At 54.3% G+C, this 22,618-nt stretch overlaps 1 protein-coding gene across 2 annotated transcripts in view; it reads right to left on the minus strand.

The window, feature by feature from the left end:
- Positions 1-22,618, minus strand: part of SNX29 (sorting nexin 29) — a 478,886-nt gene that overhangs the window by 40,118 nt on the left and 416,150 nt on the right. For both annotated transcript variants that reach the window (XM_051847819.2, XM_008257737.4), the window contains one exon: positions 15,382-15,522. In XM_051847819.2, the coding sequence (XP_051703779.1) occupies positions 15,382-15,522 (141 nt within the window). The remainder of the gene's footprint in view (positions 1-15,381; positions 15,523-22,618) is intronic.

Here is a 22,618-nt window from a genome sequence, read left to right on the forward strand (position 1 = left end):
CCAATGAGATAAAACACATCGGAATTCACTTGAGTTATAAATCTTTCATTTTGCAAAGGACAAAATCAAGGTGTTTACATCACGTGGCTGTTCACACGCCACTCATCTGTTACTTTGTTACAGTGGCCTGAATGGACTAAGGCTCTCCTAAGCTCAGCAGTTCCACTCCTAGATAGAGTTAAAGAACAACACAGTAAGGTCTGGCGTTGTGGCACAGCAGGTTAAACTGCCACCTGTGACACTGGCATCCCATATGAGCACGGTGACTCCACTTCTGATTCAGCACCCTGCTAATGACCCTGCGAAGGTAGCCAAAAGATGGCCCAAGCACTTGGGCCCCTGCCACCCAGGGGGAGATCTGGAAGGAGCTCCAGGCTCCTGGCTTCAGCATCAGTCATCACACCAATTTGGGGAGTGAATCAGTAGAAGCAAGATCCCTCCACCACCCCCTGTCTCTCTCTTCCTTCTTTAACTCTGCCTTTAAAATAAATAAAATAGGGGCTGGCACTATGGCATAGTGGGTTAAGCTGCCAAATGTGTGCCAGTTTGAGACCCAACTGCCCCACTTCTGCTATGGCCTGGAAAAGCATCAGAGGATGGCCCAAGTTCTTGGGTCCCCGCACCTCCATGGGAGATCTCGGTGCCTGGCTTCAGATCAGTGCAGCTCCAGCCACTGCAGCCAGTTGGGGAGTGAACCAACAGATGGAAGACCTCTTTCTATCTCTCTCTCTGCCTCTCCTCCTCTCTCTGTGTAACTCCTTCAAATAAAGAAATAAATCTTTAAAAAGATAAATAAATAAAATAAATCTTTTTTAAAAAAGGAAAACACTTTTGCATCTAAAATGGTTCACAGCATGATTATTCATAAAAGCCAACAAGCGGGAACGACTCCAATGTTACCAGCTGATGAATGGTAAACAAGACGTGACCGATGCATATGCTGGAATACCGGACAACAAAGAGGAACAAGGTACTGACACGTGACACACACAGAGGAACCCTGAGAGCACGACTCTTGTGTCCTGCATGTGAGGCCGTTGACCGGAAATGATCAGAATGGACCAATCTACAGACACAGCAAGTTCATCAGTGGTTGCCCGGGGCTGGAGACTGGGGAGAAGAAAGGCAGGGCGGGGGCTTACTGCTAAAGGGCGTGGGGTTTCTCTAGGGTGATGAGGAGTCCTAAGTTCATTGCAGTGATGGGTGCACAACTTTGCACACATGCTAACCACCACTGACTTCTAGGCTTTAAAGGGGTGAACTACCTGGTACATGCACTATGTCTCAAGTCTAAAACCGGAATGAAGTTCTGATTTGTGCTATTATATGAATGAACCTTGAAAATCATTACACCAGGAAGCCAGACACAACCACATGTGCTATGATTTCACTTCTATGAAATGGTCGGCAGAAATGCATCCACGGAGACAGAAAGTGGGTGAGTGGGTGCTGGCTGAGGCTTGGCGGGAGACGACAGGTGCCTGTGAAATGGTTTAGATTTCTTTTCGGAGTGACAGAAATGTTCTAAATGTGACAGTGGTGGGGGCTTCACAATTCTGTGAATATAGTAAGAGGCACTGAACTGTATACTTTACATGATTAAATGGCATGAAATGTGAATTACCTCAATAAAGGTGCACAACAAACACAACAAACCGGGAAAGGACGGGTGCGGGACCCAGGCACAGCGATGGGTTCTAATCTCAGGACTCGCACTAGAGACTCTTTCTGCTGGAATTCAGCACAGAGGTGAGGGAGGGAGGGAGGGAGGGAGGGAGGAGGGCCGGTCAGGTTCCCAGGCGACGGCAGGAGCTCTGGAGCAGCTTTTCCGGAAGCTCCACCACCCCAGCCCTCTGAAGTCGTAGATGTCCCGTCCCTCGTGGAAGCTACCTCCTCCTGGGCATCCTCCAGTCACATTCAGGTCACAGAGCCTTCCCCTCCAGCTTCCCATCCTGGAGCCCCCGCCTGCCCTCCAACACTCAGCTCTCTCAGGCACAGGCTCATCTAAGAAGCCCCTCCCGCCCACTCAGCAGCAGCCTCCCATCAGCCCAGGGCCTCTGTGCAGCCAAAGCTGGCTGAGCTGCACCTGGCCACACCTGGAGCAGAGCTCTGAAATTCAGCAGCTTAAAAATAAACACAAGCTGCAGTATTTTCAACACGTTCTTCCCACCCTATTAATTATGTATCTCGCACCTGCTTTGCAGAAAGGAACTTAGTGGGGAAGGAACAGAGAGAAGAGACTGGAAAGAGCCAAGTGGCTCAAAGCAGCTGCAGTGGGGGGTGGTGCTCATCGAGGTGGGGAGTGGCGCAGTGCAGGAGCCAGCACGACCCCGCGATCAGTGGCAGAGCGAGGGCAGAGCAGGCGCCTCTGCAGCCTGGTGAGGTCCATCAGCCCAGGTTCAGAACTGTGCTTATCAACGTGCTCTGTCTAAACACACTATCCCATCTGTGATGGAGCAATACAAGTGCTGCTTTGCTGATGTATTAAATAACAAGATCTAGTGCAGGTCTAATCACTACAGTAATCTCAGAGCAGCAATGAGCCTTAATGCTATCTGGAGACAGCTGTGGCAACCATAATGCAACATGAAAATGTATGAGATTGATTTCCAGTGGTGACAAAGCTGCAGGCAACCCTCAATGCATGTTGAAAGTTCATATTTCAGGTAAAAATGCCAACTTAAGTGTTAAACTGATCATATACATAGAATTAAGTGTTAAAATGATCATACAAATAGGATCAAGTGTCTGGTAATAATAATAGATAGAATTAAAAAGGAGAGGATGTTCCAATATGAGAAGCAGTCCACACAACAGACTCACAGAATGACAATCGCTTTAAGTAGCACTCTGACCTCAGAATCAGCCCTTAAGACTTCCTGGTCTGGCTGAAAAGCCCATGAGAGCATTTCGGACGTGGAAAGCCAAGACATTGTGGCAAAAAATGTTCTACATGAAGGATCTCTGTAAGTGAGACCCCAGTGGAAAGAAGGGGCCATCAAAGAAGGAGGTACTTTTCTCTGAAGGGAGAAGAGAACTTCCACTTTGCTTAGGGCCTGTCTAAATACTAAAGGAGTTTGTGGATTCAAAAGGCTTCCATAGCCTAAGCAGCTCATGTCAAGAGCCTCAGATTGTCATTGACATGATACATAAGACTGCTAATTGTTAAATTAACAACAGGAGTCACTGTGCTCTAACTTCCCATGTAGGACCTCTGTCCTTAATGAGTTGTACTATGAGAGTTAACTGTAAAACTTGTTCTCAATAGTGTCTGTGTGTGTGTGTGTGTGTGTGTGTGCAGATTGTTGAAATCTTTACTTAGTAAAGAGTTGGTCTTCTGTGTACAAAGTTAATTGAAAATGAATCTTAATGGAGAATGGGACTGAGAAGGGGAGAGGGAGGAGGAGAAGTGGTGGGAGGACAGGTATGGTGGGAAGAATCACTATATATCCCTAAAACTGTACTTATGAAATCTGTATTCATTAAATAAAAGGTTTCTTTGGGGGAAAAAAAGAAGGTGATGAAAGTAACAGCACATTCTTTTTCACTGATCACCTGACGTTTTATCCTCACACCTCAGAATAAGAACTCCAGGGCTAGAAAATTAGGCTGAGCCTAAGCAGACCCTTTCTGAGCCTTGGTTTCCCCATCTGTAAAATGGGACCCAGTCCACTGTGGCAGGGGGTGGGGGTGGGGAGCAAGGGGCGACATTAAGAGCATTATGTGGCCAAAAGATCCAGCAAGTCCCAAATGCCATCTCCTCCTAGAAGCCATGATGGCCACAGGATTCTGAGCACTCCCTGTGGCAAGGCCTGCTCTGAGCCCATGTCCTGCACGAGCTCACCTGATCCTCACAGTGTCCTCCTGATGGAGCTGCCACTGTCTTTACGTTTGTGACAACAAAGCACAGCAAGGGGACACCCTGGTCTACACTGTCAGGATCCAAACTCAGATATACAGCTTCCAGAGCCCATGCCCTTCTCCCACCGCCTCCCCCTCGCACCCCTAGAACTCCAGAGGAGGTAAATGCCCAAGCTGAGGCAGGCTTTATTCTGGGCAGCAGCCTTGGGTCTGTGCACACGTCTGTACAAGGCACGTCATCCGCCCTGGTCAGAGGCAGTCTTGAGTCTGGACATAAAGCCATCTCCAAGGTTTCACTGGGAACTAGAATCTTCCATTTCACCAGAAGGAAATTCTGACTCAGAGACAGAGCATCTGGACTCAGCACGGAGTATTGAAATGCACAGGCCTGCATTTGCTCTGTTGCTGGCTCTGCCTGGAACATGCATCTTGTGATCTATGACACATGCTGCATATCAGCTTATAGGTCCCTGCCTGGGCCTCTGAACCGAATCCTCTTGAGCGTAGCCCCTGCACTGTTCCTACCCAACAGCTTGGCACTGTGTAGAAGCATCTAAGGGTTAATTTAATGTCTGTCCCTACTGAACTGGACATCCTAGAAGCCAGAGAGAAACCAAGTCTGTCTTCTCACCACCATCTGAAACACACCTGCTGAATGAAAAGGAGTGAACAGCACTCGGTGAGGGACTGAGCCCTTCCCATATCTGGGCAGTCCTCATTCCAGCCTGGGAGGGTGTGATGGGACATAGCACAGCCTGCTGTGCCAACTTAGCACACAATGACTCTGCCCACTGACAGGTGTGGTCCAGAGCCTGACACTCTGACAGCTGGGCAGCAGTCAGCCTTGCTGGAGGGGAATAAGGTGATCTGGGCAGGAAGGAGACAGAGAGGGGCCCTGTTGGAAGGATCCCATGAAATAATGACAACAATGACACGGACCAGTGCTTCTCAACCTTCCGTGTGTGCCCTGCGCCCAGGAGGCTCTGACTCAGTAGGCCTGGGTGGGGTCTGAGATTCTGCATGTCTGCCAGTCTCTCACACAGACCACACCAAGTTCTTTAAAGAGAACAGATCTGAGACAGAGTTTCAAAGTCAACCTTGGAGGTCCTGTTTAATAGCCTTCATTTCAAGCCACACCATAGCTGGACAGCCTAGCTCCAACTCACGAAAACACTGGCCACACCAGCACAAGGTTAGCACATGAATGGGGTGGGGTTCTAAAGGAGAAGTGGACAGACATCACAAGTGCTGTCCTGGCTCTCTGAACATGGACCCTTCGGTATAAACTTGAGCTTTTCTTGGGCCTGCAGACCAACAAGGTGGGCATTATCCAAGGGCTTTTCAAAAAACGAGTGGAGGGTTACAGTCCTGGAGCTTGTAATTACTAGGTCCTGGGTATGGTCTGACCGTCTGAATCTGTTCAAACCTCAGTGGCTCAGACACAGTTGGAGTGGGAAACCATCAGAGGAGTGGCAGCTATGCTGGCACTGTCCGTGGTGCTGACCAGCGGCCTTCGCTGTGGCCTAAGCACAGAATAGGGGCAGATCCCAGGAAGGCAGTGACTGACAGAATCTGAGAAATCTGGGATCTGGAAAAGATGCAGCCATGTCTTGCCCTGCTCGGGTGCTGACATTGTTGGCACACCCATCAGCTACCTGGAGCGCAGCACCAAAACCTAACCCACCGGAAAAGGGAAGATGCTTATGTCCCATCACTTCCAAAATCGATGCACTGGAGGCATCTGCAAAGTCCCAAAGCAGTGGGGAGAGGCATGACCCACAGCTCTGCATCCCACGTGAGCCCCAACAGTGTGGCTGAGGGAGAGGCCTTGCATTGTTTCTTCTGCCTGCATGATGACCACGTAGAACTTGCGTCTGTGCTTTCTGTGGGATCTCCCAGTAAAGGCGGGATGAGCGGGCAGAGGCCAGGGGAGAAGATAAAAGGCAGAAACCAGAATGAAGCAGAAGGCCAGGTCTGTTGGCCTGGTTCATCTTTCCAGCTGCCTGTCCCAACTAACATCACACCTGCTACCCAGCGCCCTCAGCCACATCTCCTATCAAGGAGGAGAAGGCCAAGCCCAGATGAGAGGTCACTGCTCATTTCTGAAAATCCGACCACCTCTATTTTTACCTTTGTCTTTAAGCGGAGCTGAAGACCTCTGGTTTGCAACGGTGGGGAAATCTTTGTAAATTCTGTAAGTCAAAGAAATTCTGTGCGGTATGGTTTGCAGCTTAACATTTCCCATGACTCGAGTGACCTTTCCGGGGACAGCTCTGGAGCTAAGCCTCTCGTACATATTTTACGTTATTTGGAGATGGCAAAGAGATCACTTGCGTGTTTACATGTATGTTATCTGCCCTCTGTGCCTGCCCCTCTGTGCATGAGGCCCTTATCTGTTCAGTTCACTCCTGCACCCTCAGCGGCTGGCACGAAGCAGGTGCTCCAGACAGCACTGCTGAGGGGCTCACTGCTTGGCGCCCGTGCACTCCTGCACCGTTTCATAGGTGGCGAGGCACCCTCCATGCTGCTGCCCAAGCAGGCGTCATCTGTGGCCACAGAACTGCATGTCCCTGCATCCCTTCTGGCCTCCTTGTCAGTGATCTGAGGTCACAGAGCCTGGAGAATACAGGCAGGAGCAGGTCCAGGCTGTGGAACAAGCCTTCGGTCTGGGTCCTGCCACTACCAAGACCAGGACTTAACCCCAGCACAGCTGGGTCCTCCCTGCACAGGTCAGGGGCTGGAGCACTTCCCATCAAGAACCCCACACACATCGGGGCCTAGTATGACCTCACCGTTACTCACACTTCCCCAGGCCGGAACACACCTCTCTCCCTTGCCGACTGAATTCTTCAAAGCTCCAATGAAACAATCAGCCCCTCCAAGCTGAGCAATGCCGCAGCCATCAGGGGTCAGGAAGTGAGAGAGGCAGGGCAGGCGGGTGAGCCTGGGAGCACAGATCCCGGTCAAGGGCCCAGAGTCCGTCAGCACAGGTGCGCTGTGGCCAGCAAGGCGGTGAGGTTAAGAGGAAGAGCAGCCCCACCTGCTGGGCAGGCTGAGCCCTCCAAGCCGCAGACCTGATTTCACCCTCCTCTTGCTCACCACCTTCAAACACAAACCACGTCTCAGGCACCACGTGGCCTGTGTGCCGCCCACGGATAAGTGCACTGGGACACTGTCCACAGCACAGTAACACAGCCCTGACACCGAACAGTAGGTACAGTCACCTGTGTAGGTGTCTAGGCTCTCTGCTCCCCTGGAGTCCACGCCCCACACCTGCTATTACCCCTCCCAGTCCTGCAGGGCTGGGCATTCACTCAAGGCTGCTCGGGCACCAGCCACCAACATGGCAGACACCCTCTTGTGGGCCTTCCTGTGGCACTGTCCTCCACGTGTGGTGACATCTCCAAAGCACAAATAAGCAAGTAAGCAGCCAAGCTATGCTAAAAAGGGGACACAGAAGAGCCTACCATGGCGCACAGTAGCAGGGGATAGCTTAGCTCACATCTCCCCAACTTGGCTGGGAAAGGGAACCCCGAAACCAGACATAGAATGGTGGGCGGGGGGAAGACTGGCATGTTTAGAGGGACCTGTAAGTGCAAAGGTCCTGAGGCAAGACAGGGCTTCGAGGGCTCAAGCTTTAGGGGGGAGACAGGCAGTCACAGGAGGTGAGGCAGGGAGGATAATCCCTGGGCCACCAGGACACTGGGAAGATTAAGTGAGAGCAAGAGCAAGAGTGCGCAGACAAAATGTCCTTGGCCCAGGGCCCGGCACGTGGTTAGCACTCCATAAACAGCTGCTATTCCTATGAGGCCGGGGCCGCTGACGCGAAGAGGGCTTGTTGATGTTCCGCTAACAGGGATCCGGCTGCCCAGGACACGAGGGAGGGCTAACACCAGAATTCAAGGCTCCTCTGCGACACGAGATAGTTCCATTTTCTCCGGCTTATGAGGATCAGGCACTTAACTCAAATAAGCTCCAAAACTCATTACAAAAAAGAATGTCTCCGAAGGTCCACGGCTGAGAAATTAAATGATGGGAAAGTGCCATGGGGGTGGCTGAGCTTGATAGGACTGGGGTCTGGCGGAGAAGAATGGCTCTCCAAAGAGGCAGTGGAAAATCGCATCCCGCACTCACAGGACACTCAGCCTCCCGGAGCCCAGTCCAGAGACAGCTGCTATGGGGACACCAGGAAGAACGCAGGCTGGGCCCCACGGTCCTCCATGGCAGTCACCAGGAAAGCAGCCTGCACCCATGGCAGACCCCGTGCCGGAACCTTGGGGTGGGGGTGAGGAGGTAGAGGGTGGTGAGGAGCTGCTGCTCCCGGGAACTCGGGCAGGAGAGGAAAACACACAGGCACACAGACCACACACACAGACCACAGACAGGCACACAGACCACACACACAGACCGGGGCCAAAGACACATGTAGAGACCAAACACACACACACGGACCACAGACATGCACATGGACCGCAAACACACACACAGACTGCAGACACACACATGGACCACAGACACACACCTGGACCACAGACACACACACGGACCACAGACTCACACACAGACCACAGACCACAGACTACTGAGAGACACACAGACCACAAACATACAGACTGCGGACATGCACACGGACCACAGACACGCACACGGACCACAGACACACACAGAAACCACAAATACACACACAGACTGCAGACACACACATGGACCACAGACACACACACGGACCACAGACACACACACGGACCACAGACACACACACACAGACTGCGGACATGCACACAGACCACAGACACACACACGAACCACAGACATGCACACAGACCACAGACACGCACCTGGACCACAGACACACACATGGACCACAGATATGCACGTGGACCACAGACACGCACGTGGACCACAGACACACACACGGACCACAAATACACAGACTGCAGACATACACATGGACCACACACACCTGAACCACAGACACACACAGACCACAAACACACACACATGGACCACAAACATGCACACGAACCACAAACACACCTACGGACCACAGACACGCACAGAGACCACAAATACACACACAGGGACCACAAACACATACCTGGACCACAGGCATACACACGAACCACAAACACATACACACAGACATCAGACATGCACACAGATCACAGACACACACAGAGACCACAGACATGCACACAGAACACACACACATGGACCACAGACACATACACAGACCACAGACACACACATGGACCACAGACAAGCACACAGACCACAGACACACACATGGACCACAGACACGCACACAGACTGCAAACACGCACACAGACCACAGATACGCACACAGACCACAGACACACAGATTGCAGACATGCACACAAAGTCTGTGCCCCAGCAGGACGGGGACTGGGGAGGAAGCAGGTGCCAGAGGGGGAAACGAGGCGTGGGTGGCAGTGTGGAAGGAGCAGAGCTGCTCCTCATGGGGGCACAGCACTGAGACAGGACTGTGAGGAACACAGAGACAGAGGATGGCAGGCAGGACACACGGGGAAAGGACCCAACTGAAAAATGACCAAGGGATACGCAAGACGAGAAAGGGAAAAGGAAACGTGAGTGGCTAAGACTCACATTCAGACCCAGTCCTGCTGGTATCTGGGGAAGCGTGAGTCACAACCACAACGAGCGGGGCCGGCGCTGTGGCTCAGCGGGGTGAGCCCCCACCTGCAATGCCGGCACATCAGGGCGCCAGTTCGAGTCCCACTGGCTCTGCATCTGATCCAGCTCCCTGCTAAGGCCCATGTGGCCTGTGTGCATGTCTGTGGTCTGTGTCTGTGGTCTCTGCTGCCCACATGGGAGACCCAGATGGAGTTACAGGTTCCTGGCTTTGGCCTGGCCCAGCCCCAGCAATTGGGGCCATTTAGACAGTAAACCAGCAGATCGAAGATCTCTCTCACTCTCTCAGCCTCTGTCTCTTCCTCTCTCTGTCAGTCTGCCTTTCAAATAAATAAATGAACTTAAAAAAAAAAAAACATGATGAGATACGGTGAGAAACCATGGTGAGATACGATTTTGTACCCATTGTGGTAGCAAAATACACATTTCAAGTCTAACAATGCCACGTATTGTTGAGAATGAAAAACCACAGGGAATGCCATCCACCTGGCTGGAAGCAAACTGGGGCCAGCACCTTGGAGAGCCATCTGCCAGGTGCAGACAAGCTCGCCTCGTGCACCAGCAGCCTCATTCATAGCGTCCTAAGACACAACCCGGCGAAGCGGAGTCTCCAACTTGTGGCCAGGAGAGGGGTGCAAGGATGCTCACTGCAAAGCTGAAGAGGAAAAAATTAAAAACCACCCAAGTGTCCACCAAAGGAAGGAAAAACAAAGACACCACAGAGCAGTCATGCAACAGAGTATCAAGAAGTGCAGGAACGGTAACAGGCTGGAATGCCATGCACGCCCATGAGCTCATCCCCAAAGCGCAACACTGGTGAAGAATTCGAGTTGTGGAAAGATACCTAAAGGATTACATCACTATGCGAAGTAGTACAAGAAGACCCCCTCCTAATCACGGTAATAAATCATAAATCACGGACAGGCTGGACTCAAAATGGCCCCCAGTGGGTCCCTACTTATTCAGCTCTATAAACAGTGTTAATTTTCTAGACATTAGCAGAGAGTGTATCTGGATGGTGCCATGTGACGTTCATTCCACTCCTCTGTTCTGAGGCACATCTGAACCACTTTGTGGCAGTGTTTTAAGAGCTTAGAAACCAAGAACACAAAATGGGCATGGCTGCTACAACGCGGGTGCTGGATGCCTTACGCTTTGTCTTTTCTCCCTCCCTGTAAGAAGTCATCACCATGGGATCAGGTTAAATTCACTGGCAGAATCCACCAATGTGGAACAGAGGCACAGTCAGGAGCAGCAAGTCCACTCTGAGAGCAGACCCACAGAATCGAGGGTTGGCATCCAGCAGAAGACGTCTCAGGAACGTTCGTTATGACGCTAGTTGTAACTGAGCCAAACCAGAAGCTCCCACACATGCATCCAGTGTAAAGTGGCCATGTGGGGAAGCGAACCAGTGGATGGAAGACCTCTCTCTCTCTCTCTCCCTCCCTCCCTCTTTCTTTCCCTCTCCCTCTCTCTTTTTAACTATGCCTTTCAAATAAATAAATAAATCTTTTTTTTTTTTTTAAAAAGGCAAGGAAACTGACACATGCCAGAAAGTCAAAATAGCTTTTAAAAAATAGAGGAAATGGGGCCGGCGCCGCGGCTCACTAGGCTAATCCTCCGCCTAGCGGCGCCGGCACACCGGGTTCTAGTCCCGGTCGGGGCGCCGGATTCTGTCCCGGTTGCCCCTCTTCCAGGCCAGCCCTCTGCTGTGGCCCGGGAGTGCAGTGGAGGATGGCCCAAGTGCTTGGGCCCTGCACCCCATGGGAGACCAGGAAAAGCACCTGGCTCCTGGCTCCTGCCATCGGATCAGCGCGGTGCGCCGGCCGCAGCGCGCCGGCCGCGGCGGCCATTGGAGGGTGAACCAACGGCAAAAGGAAGACCTTTCTCTCTGTCTCTCTCTCTCACTGTCCACTCTGCCTGTCAAAAAAAAAAAAAAAAAAATAGAGGAAATGAGAAACAAATTATGTCATATTCACACCACGGAATACTAACACCAATGCGAATGAGCCAACAACTTGCACTTGCAACAACATGGAGGAACCTTACAGATGCAATGCTGGGGAAGAAAGAAGCCAGACAGAGGGGCACCTGCTATATGAAGCCACTTATGCAGGTCCTACTACAGAGAAAACTGCCCCATGGCATCAGAAGCTGGGACCGCGCCCCCTCGTGGGGAGGAGTGACAGGAAGCAGCTTCTGCTAACGGTCTCCTTCTTGGTCTAGCCCTATCCACGTAAATGCATCTACGGTGTGAACATCCACCACGCCGGGCCGTAAGATCACAGCTATGTTATAGCTCAATTTGTAAAACAAGAACGATAGTAACAATCACAAAATCCTCCACTACAGTAGAGGTAAGAAACCAGGAGGAGGAGGAAGAGGAGAGGATGGAAGAAAGAAGAATCAAGCATGTAGATAGATGCGAGTTACTCCAAACAGCAACACATAAATAAAATAAAATGGAATAAAAACCCAGAAACCAGCCTGGCAAGGCTCCCTGGAGATTTCCACAAGAGCACCTGCTGTCAGCACCCCCACCCCCGCCGCCGCCATGGGGGAGATGAGCGTCACACGCACTGGGGGACTGGCCTGAGGTCACACAGCAAGCGTGTGCCAGGGGCAGGATCTGAATCCAAGCCAGTGAGACCCTACAGCCCGAACTCTCGGCCTCTGGATCGCACAGCTGGTAAGAGTGCACACCTGGCCCAGCAACGTGGAGAGGAGACGAGGGAGACGGAGGGGCTCCCTGTGCCTGGGAGGGATGCTGAGCCCCAAAAGGAGGAAGCAGGGAAAACACCGGAATGGCTGCAACTTGAGAGGCTGAAAGTGTTTTTTTCTCCCAGCTAAAGATAACCCAGATAGTAACACACGGCCCTCAAATATTAATGGGAGCACTGAAGGGGAAGGTAGCAATTATTCTCAATTACTCAAGAAGAGGGTAAGAGCTGAGAAGCGCTCTTCGAAGTTGTGATTTTAATCAGTTGTCCAACAACGGGAGTGGAAACAGGCAGATGTTACACTGGCTGAGTGCATTCAGAAGGCTCGTGGAGCTCAGAGGAGAGATTAAATAATCACACACAAGTAATCTCACAGCCCCAGAAATATTTTGGACAGCATTTAATGCCCAGCAGAGAGCCAAATGGCTCCTAACCTGTGTCGATGAGAAAACCAATGGGTTCATCACAGAAACAGAGCCCTCGAGCCTCGCCTGCAAGGACTCCAGCAGGGGAAACAGCCCGCAGTGGCTGCTCACTTGGGAAGGGAGCTCCAACGCCGTGGTGTGAACACAGCCCGCGACTGTGAGAGCCACAGCCAATGCCATGGTTTGAATACTAAGCCTGTGATGGCGAGCGTTGCATCCAATATTAGGGTTTGTACATTTAGACCCTGAACTCGTGCCGAAGTTTAAATCCCGAAGTCACAGGTTAATAGCACTAGGAAAGTAAAGTTCCACTTAGCTATGGCGTTCGGGAAGTAATGGACTGGACTGGGTGGTCAGGCTGGGGCCCAAGCTACTGCATCCTGGTCACTCTAAAGAGATCCAGACACGGACACCTGCACTACCCATCTCTTGCCACCACCTCACGCTCTGAGCTGCCTTAGACTCCGTCAGTAAGGCCAGGGCTGAGCTGCTGGGGGCCATCTGGTGCTGCACCGTGAGCTTTCAAAACTTTCCTTTACAAAGCAGGCTGCCTCAGGCATAGCTGACCAATACACCCCAGAGGTGCCAAACACGTTCTTTCTGTTACCAGGAACAGCTGCCAGAGACTGTGCCGTGGATTCCACACCCAGAGCCCTGGAACCAGACACAGCCAAAGGGACCTATCCGGAGCTGGGGAGATTCTCTCGGGTTCCCCAGGCAACCACAGAGTTCTTTCACAGGGAGAGAGGGTCAGAAGCAGAGAAGAACACAGTACATCGATGCAAGGGCAGAGGTCAGAGCGGTGACCGCTGTCTTGGAAGACGGAAGTGGACCAAGAACAGCCAAGAACGCACGTGGCCTCTACGAGCAGGGAAAGGCAGGGGACAGTTTCAGCCCTGAGGCTTCAGACGAAGCAGCCCCGCTGACCCCTCGATGTTGGCCCTGTGGGGCTGCTCGTGGGCTTCCGACCCCCAGAACTCCAAGACGATCGATGTCTGCTGTGTGGCCCCCGTGTGTGTGGCACCAGGAAACCGACACGACAGCCATTGCACCACCCGAACCCCTCGCTTCACTCAGCCTCGCACCAGGACAGCTCTCCCCCAGCGGGAGGCGGACAGGTGCCACGCCAAGGCCACACCAAGACCATGCTTCCCGCACACGAAGTGTCTCGCAAAATAAGACGCTGGGTAAGCAGACGTCTGCTGGGTGGCACACGAAGACAACCTGGCAGGGTCCCGGGAACCCTAAGAGCCTGTGAGACTTTCGATGGAATCAGTATTCACTTTGTCGCCCTCTTTAGAAAGAATTCTCGTACTTCTTGCTACCACCAAGTTGTGCTTCCTGTTTTCCAAGTGGGTGGGTTCAACTTCTCGTTTCTCTGTAACAGCGAATGAGGCACAGATGGAATCTGGGCCTTAGCACAGCTGCTTTGGAACCGCCTGCATTCAAACCCCACAGACCCGGAGGGTCAGAAATCCATGCACAGGGTCAGTGGCAGCAGGAGTTTCCCCGACGGAGCCCCCAAGTGCTGGGAGTGCATTAGAGAAACACTCGTGCTGGGTTTTGATGACAAAGGTCAAAGGAAACCCCAGCAACGTGCTTCCTGAAGAGGGAACCTAGGAAATTCATCGCACGTGGAAACTGCACGCAGCTCTGCCAGTACCACACGAGGGTGCTTAGGCTTCCTCGTGTGTGGGCATCACGCTGAAGGCCTGCTGACCCAGGGGGCGGGGTGTCTGGGCTCCAGCCTGTGAGACAGTGGGCCTGGGGGCAGCTCCCACAGGGAAGGCCGACGCGGCTGCAGAGTCATCCAGAGAACGCCTGAACAACTCCATCACAGTGTGGCTGGGAGGCCACGGCGGGCAGCACGCGGGGATTTTAAAAGCTCCCGAGGTGATCCCAAGGGCAGCCCAGTTGGGGAACTCCTCCTGGAAATAAGCGGGAGGGGGACAGAACCCCGCCAATGGGATGGAGCAGACAGCAGGCTCCATGCCAGGCCCGGCCCCAGCTCCGACTCCCTCAGTCCCAGCCCAGCCCCTCGCACAGCAACAACAGCAGGTGTTCCACAAACCCCTCCCAAAAGAATGACAAGAATCAACCGGGAAGCATGGGGAGAGCCTCCCCTCCTCTCTCAAAGGCACCCGGGTGAGTGATCAGGAATGAACTAGGTCATCCGGAATCAGCGACCTTCATGAAGGGGGTGACCCGGCAGTAAAGGAAACGTGGAGGAAGCTCCTCTCCTCAGTCCCGCTCTCAAGCCTGGGTGGACGCCACGGCCACTGGAAAGACATCGTTGGTCCACCACAAGGGTAAGCAAGCCAGGCCAAATCCACCTGCCACCTAATCCTAACGAGAGAATGCTACTGGGTCCCAGCCACACCCACTCACGTCCACGCCGTCCAGTTGCTTTCGCAGCCACATTGGCCAGGTGAGTAATGGCCACTGAAACTGCCTAGCCCACAAAGCCATGCGTGTGGGGCTCTGGCCCCTCGCAGCAAGTTCCCCAAGCTCCATCCGGGCACATGCCCACACACATAAGGGTGACTGTCTACGCAGTGGGATTACGGGGGACTATTTTCCTTTTGTATCACTTTGTCTCCCAGCAGCCAACATTTCTTTAAGAAGCATGCATTTCTAAATAATCATCTAAAAACGACACGGGCATAGCCCCCGGGCTGCCGGGCTTCCCATGGGGTCAGTACCTTGTTTCCGATGGCCTTCTTGGGTGGGAAGTTGTAGGCCCGCACTTGAGGGTAGGCGTTCTGCAGCTTGTGGTGCAAGCTCCGGAACTCTGTGTACCTCCGGTACACGTTCCACTCGTCGTCCTTGATCCGGATGTAGACCTGCCACGGACAGACGAGAAAGAAAAGGTCAACTTCTCTCGAAGCCTCATGATCCCATTGGCTGGATTCTGGCAATGCTCCACCCATGGAAACCAGCTCCGTCACAGCCGTGGCCACAGCTGCCTCACGTCATTGGATGCCAGCCCCTGGCAGGGTAGGGACTCGGTGGCACTGCGTGAACCAATGGGGACAGGAAAGAACGACCGAATCAGAAAGGTTTTGGGGGTAACACACTGTCTACCACGTTCCCGACATCAGCAGAGTCAGAGCCCAATTCACAGCAGGGATTCGGTTCTTGTGGTCTCGTCACGGGTGTAGACACAAACACAGCAGAAACAGGTTGCTCCCAAGAGGCTACTGCACCTCCCCGGCCATCAGCTTCCTCCTCTGTGGAGTGGGGCTGATGGCAGCGCCTCCCACCCATGGAGGCCACAGCAGTGCAGCGAACCTGGAATCCACAGACCCCCACCAAGATGAGACGGAGGCAGACTGCAAGGGGGAGGGGCTGTAGCTGACAACTCCCATCCTGGACAGAAGGCCGGGTTCACAGGGGATAAACACAGCTGGGGCACAAGACTTCCTCCTGTTAACTGAGTTGTGACCCTCAGGCTCCCACTCTGGGGGTACAAGACGGGAGGGCTGCTTCATCAGCTCTGTGCAGGCCCTGGCGCCTTCCAGGGACACCGAGCAAGTGCATCGTTAGCAAGGGCAAGGTCTGAGACCAGCCTCCGGGGATAAACGGCCCCTGCAGCTGACCACCAATGCGTCTCAATACGCAGTTTAGAAGCCTCTTTAACCACAAGGAGAGGCATCTCTAATGTGCGGGACAAACTCAGTCTCTGCCTGGAGACCACCGGTTAGCCCCAAGTGCAGCCAAGTCCATGGCACTTTGGTAGGGCAGTCACTGGGACTCTCCCAAGATCCTTATGAACGCAAGGAGAATGAAAGACTTACACCACAAAATGTCAATTGCTTTGTGGAGGTTTCCAGTGGAATTAGACGGAAAACCAAAAAGCCGATCTATTTTACAGAAGCCTCCAAACAGGAACAGTGAATGAACGGGATGATAGACAACACGGAATCCTGACCACCCTGAAGGATGAGCCTTACCTGATGTGCTGGAACTCAACTCTGTCCCATGACAAAATCCAAACAAACCAGCACCATGAGTATAAGTATGTGTGTGTGTGGGGGGGGTGTCACAGCACAGCAGGGGCCTGTGGGACAATTACCCAAGGGTTTCATTAATTCTAACTAAGTGAACAAGGTAGGAGGGTTACTGCCAGTGGCATCAGAGCACACGGAAAGGCACGGGAGAACTGGGGCAAGGAAGAAGTTCAAGGCGCTGCCCTATTCCACACCCACCAGACCAGCACAGCTCGGTCTTGGTTGCTGACTGATTAAAGACGGACTGAGGGACCGACAGCGTGGTGCAGCGGATTAAGCTGCCGCTGGCAATGCCGACACCCCACGTAGGTGCGGGTTCAAGTCCCAGCTGCTCCACTTCCTATCCAGCTCCCTGCTGGTATGTCTGGAAAGGCAGCAGAGGATGGCCCAAGCACTTGGACCCCTGTACCCATGTGGGAGACATGGAAGAAGTTCCTGGCTCCTGGCTTCAGCCTGGCCCAGCCCTGCCCACTGTGGCCATTTAGAAAGTGAACCAGCAGATGGAAGATCTCTCTCTCTCCCCTTTCTGTAACTCTGTTTTTCAAATAATTGGTAATAATAATAATAAAAAAAACAGACTGAAATGTGTTCTAAAAGCAGACCATCTATCTGCTACCCCATGTGGTCTGTGAACTGGCATCACGTGGGAGATCTGAGAATGCAGAATCCCAGGTGCCACCTCAGCTGTGCTGGCCTGGAGTCTGCGTTTCAACAAGAACCCTATGAAGTGTGAGAAGCATGAGGCCACAGCAGATGATCTGCCACCAAATTTTCAGAAATAAGATAGAAACAAGGCAGGGAAGATGGACCCAAGGATGGTCAAAGTGTCTGGAATCTTTCAGACTCCTGGGAAGGCCATGATGAGAGAGAGGAGAGACCAGCATGGGGTCCCACGTGTCTCCAGGAACCAGATTTCCAGCAGGTAGGAACTAGAGCAGGAGCGACTTCCAGAGGAAGGAGTTTTCCTGCGGGAAAAGCTGTCTAAAAGGCAAAGCAGTGGCTCCGTTTCTTGCCGACAGGCGTGCGAGCAGGGGTGGATGACGGCTGACGGCACAGTTCTCAGATACGCAGGTGTTTAATAGGGAGGAGTTCACTGGGCCCTTGAAGACATCTGGGAGGGTGTGGCTCAGCAGAGCTCTGGGAGGTGACGTTTTCACAGCTCCAGACTGAGTGAGCCGGACCACATAAACCCAGCAGAGCCTGGGGCGCGGACGCAGCACCTGGCACGCTCCTTCAGGCCTCCAGAGGGAAGGACATCAACCATTAGCTTAGTTACTCCAGAGCTTTTAGAACAAAAAGAACCACTCACCCCTACTGTCTGCCCGCTGAGGTTTCAGGGTCTTTGCACCTGCAGCTGAACACGGTCCTTCCGATCTAACACACCTTGAGCGGCCCTAGCTGAGGAGTGGCCAGTTCAAACAGGTGCTGACCACCAGGATGCTCATTGCCTAGACCAGGGCGGGCCAACCACAGCCTGCGGGCCAAGCCCAGCCCCGTGTGTCTGCAGCCCTGCTGTCTGTGGCTGCTTTCCCAACACAACGACAGGGGTGTGTAGCTGCTGCCACACACACCGCACGGCAGGCAAAGCTGAAGAGACTTACTCTCTGGCCTCTTGCAAAATTAGAAAAGAAAAGAAAACTGATGCTGAGTGGTGGAGGTATTCAGCACTGTGACCTTCCAAGCCCCTGCGCGGCGAGGAGCAGCGCTCCCGGATCTCAGCAGCTCCTGGTTGGGCTGCATCACCTCTCTGAGGTCCAGGGACCCACGGCCTGCCAAAGCTGCCCTTGGTGCTGATGAGTGGGTAACCCGTAGAACCTCCGAAGACAGACAAATTCTTCCACCTTTCTGGCCATTTGTTTCCTCATGGGCAAAATGGAGTGGAAAGCAGCGTGTCCCACCCACAAGGGGCAGGGGGCGCACTCCCATGTGTAAGTAACGAAGCTCCGCCCCCGATCTTTCAGACCACCGTGTGGATGAGACGGGACCCAGTCTGCGGGAAGAACACGGAGGCCAAGGTCACAATCGGGACTCAGTTGTCAGTGTGAGTGCATAGGTAACACCCAAATGGGACACACACATCCAGGGCACATGGCTTCTTTATTTGAACCAAGTCGAACCCCGCTAGAGCACACTGGGGGTACAAAACCGTGAGCGCCGTTCCTTCTGTCTCGCCCAGGAACACACAGCAACTACACCGCAAGGGAGACCGGCGATGGGGACAGAGATCGACGCATTTTTGCCATCAGAGAACGTCAACACACATCTCAGAAACCACCTCCGACGTAACGGTCAGAGGCCCCTGGATTGTGAAGACAAATCCTGCCTCTGTGTACTTCCTAGCATGCATTCCAGCGCCAGCTGCTGTTATGCAGGGCAGCTCAGTGCCCTCTGCTCCCCCTCAGGCCCCACGTGGGTCCCTCCCCTTCCCCTCACACGCATTCCCGGGCCTGTACATCTCACCCCTAGCCGGCAACTCCCAGATCCATGTCTCCGGCAGGAATCTCTGACGGTAACTCCAGACCCAGACGTCATCTCCTGTAGGCCTCTAAAACACGTCCCAGCTACATCTGAAGCTGGGATACACCCCGAAAACCCACTCCTCCTCCTGGAACCTAGTCCTCCCAGCAAATGGAGTTGCTGAAGCTAGCAATCTGGGCATCAGCCCTGATCAGTCCCGCTTCTCATCCCCCACACCCAACAGCTGAAAACCAGGCCACCCCCACCCACACCCACCCCGAGCTCTGCCTGGACCTCAGCGCCAGACCTCCACTGTTCCCCTGGCCTCCTGTTGTGCCCCCCTCTGCCCATGCCTGCCCCTCATGCTCAGACTCCAGCGATGCCCCACGAGGGCTGGCCCACGGCCACAGCCTGGCTCTGGGGGAGGCTCGCAGCCTTCAGCATTTCACCATCATCTTAGTTCAGCCTCTGTGCCCTGCTTTGGCTGACCTGGGCGGTACCAGTTCAGCGGCGCTTTCTTTAGAATTCTCTCATCTCTTGAAAACCAGGACGGCACCAGTTTGCCTGCATTTTGTTCAAATGTTCAGGTCACAGGGAATGTCTCATCTCAGAAGGGCATCCCTCGGCCCTCCCACTTCATCTACTTGTATCCTCTATTGGGAGGGACAAGACACACTCAGGAACCCAACGCTTGAGAAAGGACCTGGGATACCACGAGCCCACGCCCTCCTGTCCTAATTAAACCACTGGTGTGGCCATCACCTCCAGCACACACAGACTCCACCGTGGGAATCCACCCACGGTCAGGCTGCAGGGGACCCGCGGCCTAGGAGAGCCACTGGACTGAGGACACGAGTAAACATCCCGGGGAAGGACCACCAGGATTTGATGGCCCGGGGCGGGGGCCGAGGATCCCCATAGTGCAGAACAAAGGACGTGCTCAGATGGAGATGTGCTGCACAGAGGGGTCAGGCAGTCAGCCCTCTAGCCCCCGACACCAAGTCTGGCCCTGGCGGGGTTGAGCACACACTCGGCAGTCAGCCCCCCCCCCCACCCCCGCACCGAGCCGGGCCCTGCTGGGGTCATGCACACACCGGCAGCCACCCCCCACACACACACACTGAGCCGGGCCCTCCGCACGCCGGCTGTGTGCCTTGCTGCACTCTCCCCCCGAGTCTCCACTGCTCTGGGCTGAGAGGAGGAGGATGATACTGGGAGGACTGGAGAACCCACGTGGTGCAAAATGGGCCTGCAGCCTAAGACAACCTTGTGCAAGTCTCCACTGAACAATGCAACATGTGACCGGCACTGCCACCCCAAACAACACAGGGCTGTATTTTTCAAGTCTCTGATCATGGTGATCAACTTGAATGTTAACCCCCTGCAATCATTTGAATGATGTGGGTCTGGCTCGAGCCAGACATCGAGACGTTCAGATTTGGCTCATGAATGACAGCAACTTCCCAAAGTCAGCGCTGCCACCACCTACCAGTGATGTGATGTTAGGCAATTTGCTTCTGGGCCTCAGTGTACTCGTCTGTGAAATGGGTAGAATCAAAAAAAGTGGGAGGGGGGAGCATTGGTCACTCTGCCTGGCACTCCCAGGTGGCTGCTGCTGCTACCGTTGTGGTGCAGTTGTCGAGATCCCTGTAAAAGCATGAAATTCTATCAACCGTGAGCAGCCCCGAGTTTGAAGTCACACCTGTGACTCTGCGATTCTCAGGAAAGAACAACTATGCTCTCACTGAGTTTGAGATGCAGGGCCCAGATCAAACTACACCGCAGCCTATTGGAACCTTTCACTGGGCCCCGCCCACGGACACTCTACCTGTCCCATTCCTTGTGGGGACCAGGGAGTCCACAGGCCCGGGCAGAGGTGTGGCCTTCAGTGTGCCTTGGGAGGAGGTAATTCTCAAGGGTGCCCCTCCCGGGAACGCTCAGCTGTCTCAGTGCGGCCCCGGGGGACAGGCTCCCGGGGACACGTGGGGTGCGCACGGATGCACAGGCGAAGCGGGGACAGAGGTGCTCCCTCACGCCTGTGCTGTCCGTACTCCTGCCCGGCCAGGATCTTCACTCTGAGGCCTTCGAAAGGTGTGCGGCAGCCAGGGTGCTTTTGTGGCACCAGCTTCTGTGACAGAGCCCACCTGATCGAAGTGGGGGTGGGTCACAGAATCCCTGGAGAACCCCTAGGACTTCAGCCTGGGCACTACCCCACCCCACCCCACCCCACCCACAATGATCTTATTTCCTGCTGCCTGCTGCGGCTCAAGTCCCATCCCCAGGATACACACTCACGGTGTAACGAAGCACCATGAAATCCACCACGGGGGCGGAGGCTGACGAAGTGATTTCAGACTCCCTGGAAACACAAACACCCGCCACACCCGCCACACCCGCCTCACCTGACACCCAGCCACGCCCGCCACACCTGCCACACCCACCACACCTGACACCCAGCCACGCCCGCCACACCTGCCACACCCACCACACCGACACACCCAACACACCCGCCACACCCACCACACCCGACACACCCGCCACACCTGACACACCGGATACACCTGCCACACCCGCCACACCCGCCACACCAGACACACCCGCCTCACCCGCCACACCAGACACACCCGACACACCAGACACACCCGCCACGCCAGCCACACCCGCCACACGAGCCACACCCGCCTCACCCGCCACACCAGCCACACCTGACACACCCGCCACACCCACCACACCCGACACACCCGCCACACCTGCCACGCCCGACACACCAGCCACACCCGCCTCGCCCGCCACGCCAGCCACACCCGTCACACCAGCCACACCCGCCACGCCCGCCACACCAACCAAACCTGACACACCCGCCACACCCGCCACACCCGCCACACCCGACACCTGCCATACCTGCCACAACCGTCACACCCGCCACACCTGACACACCTGCCACATCTGACACACCAGCCACACCTGCCACACCAGCCACAGCCCTGAGTGACGCTCCTGTTGGCTGCTGGCCGTTGCACCAGGCCCCTCGCCGCCTCCCCGCGCGTCCTCACCTCAATCCACAAAGCACGTGGTGTGAACAGCCCCCTCCCCAGACGAAGGCCCCTGCAGTCACAGAGGGGGCAGGGATGGGAACCCAGGCTTGGCCATCCAAGCCCAGCACTTCTAGTGGAAACCCCCAACCTTGCCAGCAAGGGCCGGCTTTCAACTCCTCCGAGGCCCGGGCGGCCCGCTCCTGGGCAGATGGCGTGTCCTCCCGAGGGTCTCCTGGGTGCCAGGCCCTCCAGTCTCACCTCCCGCGTGTGCCTTCCCTCCACGGACATCCACGGCCGCTCCTGAGCATCAGTGCTTTCAGCATCTGAACTTGGGAAAGTTTCCCTGCAAACTAAATTGTCCTTGAGTCACACTTAACCAGATCACGGGCTTATTTCACTGAAGAATTCAGAGCGCTTAGGCCCCAAATTGTCACTTT

The sequence above is a fragment of the Oryctolagus cuniculus genome, chromosome 19, assembly GCF_964237555.1.
Source record: "Oryctolagus cuniculus chromosome 19, mOryCun1.1, whole genome shotgun sequence".
Lineage (NCBI taxonomy): Eukaryota > Metazoa > Chordata > Mammalia > Lagomorpha > Leporidae > Oryctolagus > Oryctolagus cuniculus.